A 2,326-nucleotide genomic window follows, 5' to 3' on the forward strand; every position below is an offset into this window, starting at 1 on the left:
ACACAGGCACAGACCCGAGGGGCAGGCACCACCCACAGCTCGTTCCCCCCAGGTGCACGTCGCCACATCTGGGCCCACACTGCCGAGACTGTGAGCCCATGGGCAGATGCTACGGCAGAAAAATCTCTGAAAAACTGAGTCTGTGTTCAAAGTTAAGGAAAGAGATACACTTCCTAAGAGGACACTACGCTCCAGACAAGCCTGTCAGAGCAGAGGTTGTGGGAGCTGCTTATCTGACAGCACCAGTCCTGTTCAGAAGGAATGTGCCTAGAGGCCCAGGCGGGACCAAGTGGTCGGTAGAGTGTTCCTTTGCTCTATGGGAGTTGTCTTAAAATAATCTGGTAGGGTGTGTGCAGGGGAATGCAAATGAAACAAAATTGGCCACGTGTTGATAAATAAAGCAAGGTGATATAAATTCCCCCCGACTTGTGCGGATGTTTGCAAACTCCCATAATAAAAAGTGGGGGTGGGGGAAAGAAGCAGGAAGTAAAATTCCCCCAAGTTCATGGAGGGACTTTCTAAGAGCCACTGAGACCTGAGCTGCAAACGTAACGACTGGGAAAAGTACTTCGAGAAAAGTCAGGCACACAGGCTTCTCCCCTTAGAGAGCAGGGCCTGAAGCCAGGAGTTGAAAAGACGCCAAGAGCTGTATTTAAGGAGACCGGGGAGAGGTGGTCGCAGAGACTGGGCGGCCTGGCCAGGAGGCTCACCTGGTACCTCTGACTCTGGATCCTGGGGAGGGACAGCACGATCATCTTCCAGGCAAACATCTCCTGATACAGCTTGTACCTGCACTCTTCGATGGGCGGGTTCAAGTAGATGACCTGATTGGTTATTCTGAGCTCGTGAATGACATTCTGAAAAGCAAAGATTTCATGTCTTACTCCGCGATCTGCTTCAACAGAATGGTTTTGATGCATCACCCTTTCTCTAAGTTACTAAACTGCTTCCCTCTGAACCATGATCTTCTGCAGTGCCATGCTTGCGGTCTGGGCCCTCCCCAGGGATCCAAGTCGGAGGGCAGGTTGAACCTCCTGAAGGTCCCCCATGCCTGGGTGCTCAATGAGGCACCACCTGCTGGGCCGTGCACCTGAGCCCAGCCGGCTGCAGCAGGGACATGAGCTGGCATTCGCAGTTGGGCTCCTGCTCACTGAGGCAGGTCTGCCTGTGCCACCTGCCGGTGCTGGGAGCTGGTCAGGAACTCCCGCCCCATCTCCACCTGACTCTATCACTTGGACACACTCATTTGCTTTCCTGAATCTCAGTACAGTGGGGCCTTGACTTATGAGTGTCCTGACTAACGAGTTTTTCGAGATACGAGCAGTCTCTCGGCCGATTTTTTGCTTTGAGTTGCGAGCTAAAATTCTGGTTATGAGCCAGCTTCAGATACCCCACCGCTAGTTGGCGTAGTAAACGTCACAGTGAACACCACAACATCAGCCCAGCATCACGTGTCTCACTCGTTCACTTTTTGATTTGACATACGAGTAATTTGAGTTACAAGCTCCGTCACAGAACAAATTAAACTCGTAAGTCAAGGCCCCACTGTATTTTAAAAAATATGCTCTGGGGATAAATACCCATAATATTCAAAAGTGAAAACATTTTTCAAGCATTAAGAGAAAAAAAACTGAGAAGGTAAATAAAGTCTGGGAAGGAAAAAAAAAGCCAAATGTTTCCCCAGGTCAGAGTTTTACTTGCAATTCTTTTAGGCTTCTGATTCGTGATACCTTTCTTACTGATAATTACACAAACTACATAAAACAACACGGCACTTAGGAAATTCCTGTGAGGTGTGCATCTCTCCGACCACCTCCCACATCAGGAGACAGGGCCTATTAGCACAGTTTGAATTAACAGAATTTTCCAGAAAGCTTGCTAGGATCCACTGACCACGTTGTCACAGGAATGCGAACAGGCGCTTGGAGACAGACTGTGTCCAGGGTGTGACCACTGAGCTATTACCGACTCATCCATGCAGTTCCCACTCAGATTCATGTGAAGACAGGGACGGGTCAGTGTCATAGCCTGAACGTCCACTTGGCGATTACGTTCAGTCCCTGAAATGATTTCTTGCACGTGTGCTTGGAAAGCAGAGGGTTATTTTTTTCTGTGTACATTTATTTTTCATTTGTTAAAAATGAAACTAAGTTTAGACTTTCAGGAGAGTCACCAAGAAAGCAGGAAGTTCCCAAGCGCCCTTCACCAGCCTGCTCTGACGTGAAGCCGGCCATGGCACGATGACCACAGCAAAGAAGTTAACACTGACCCAGCACCCCGACCTGGAACACAGGCTGTCACACGTGCAGGCTCTCATCCAGAGCCC

General features: G+C 49.4%; 1 protein-coding gene across 1 annotated transcript in view; it reads right to left on the reverse strand.

Moving 5' to 3' along the window:
• The window catches only part of DYNC1H1 (dynein cytoplasmic 1 heavy chain 1), a 51,914-nt gene that overhangs the window by 40,764 nt on the left and 8,824 nt on the right, over positions 1 to 2,326 (reverse strand). The window contains exon 9 of the mRNA XM_014465962.2: positions 536 to 857. Within this exon, the coding sequence (XP_014321448.1) occupies positions 536 to 857 (322 nt within the window). The remainder of the gene's footprint in view (positions 1 to 535; positions 858 to 2,326) is intronic.

Source organism: Myotis lucifugus, unplaced genomic scaffold (genome assembly GCF_000147115.1).
Source record: "Myotis lucifugus unplaced genomic scaffold, Myoluc2.0 scaffold_316, whole genome shotgun sequence".
Classification (NCBI taxonomy): domain Eukaryota; kingdom Metazoa; phylum Chordata; class Mammalia; order Chiroptera; family Vespertilionidae; genus Myotis; species Myotis lucifugus.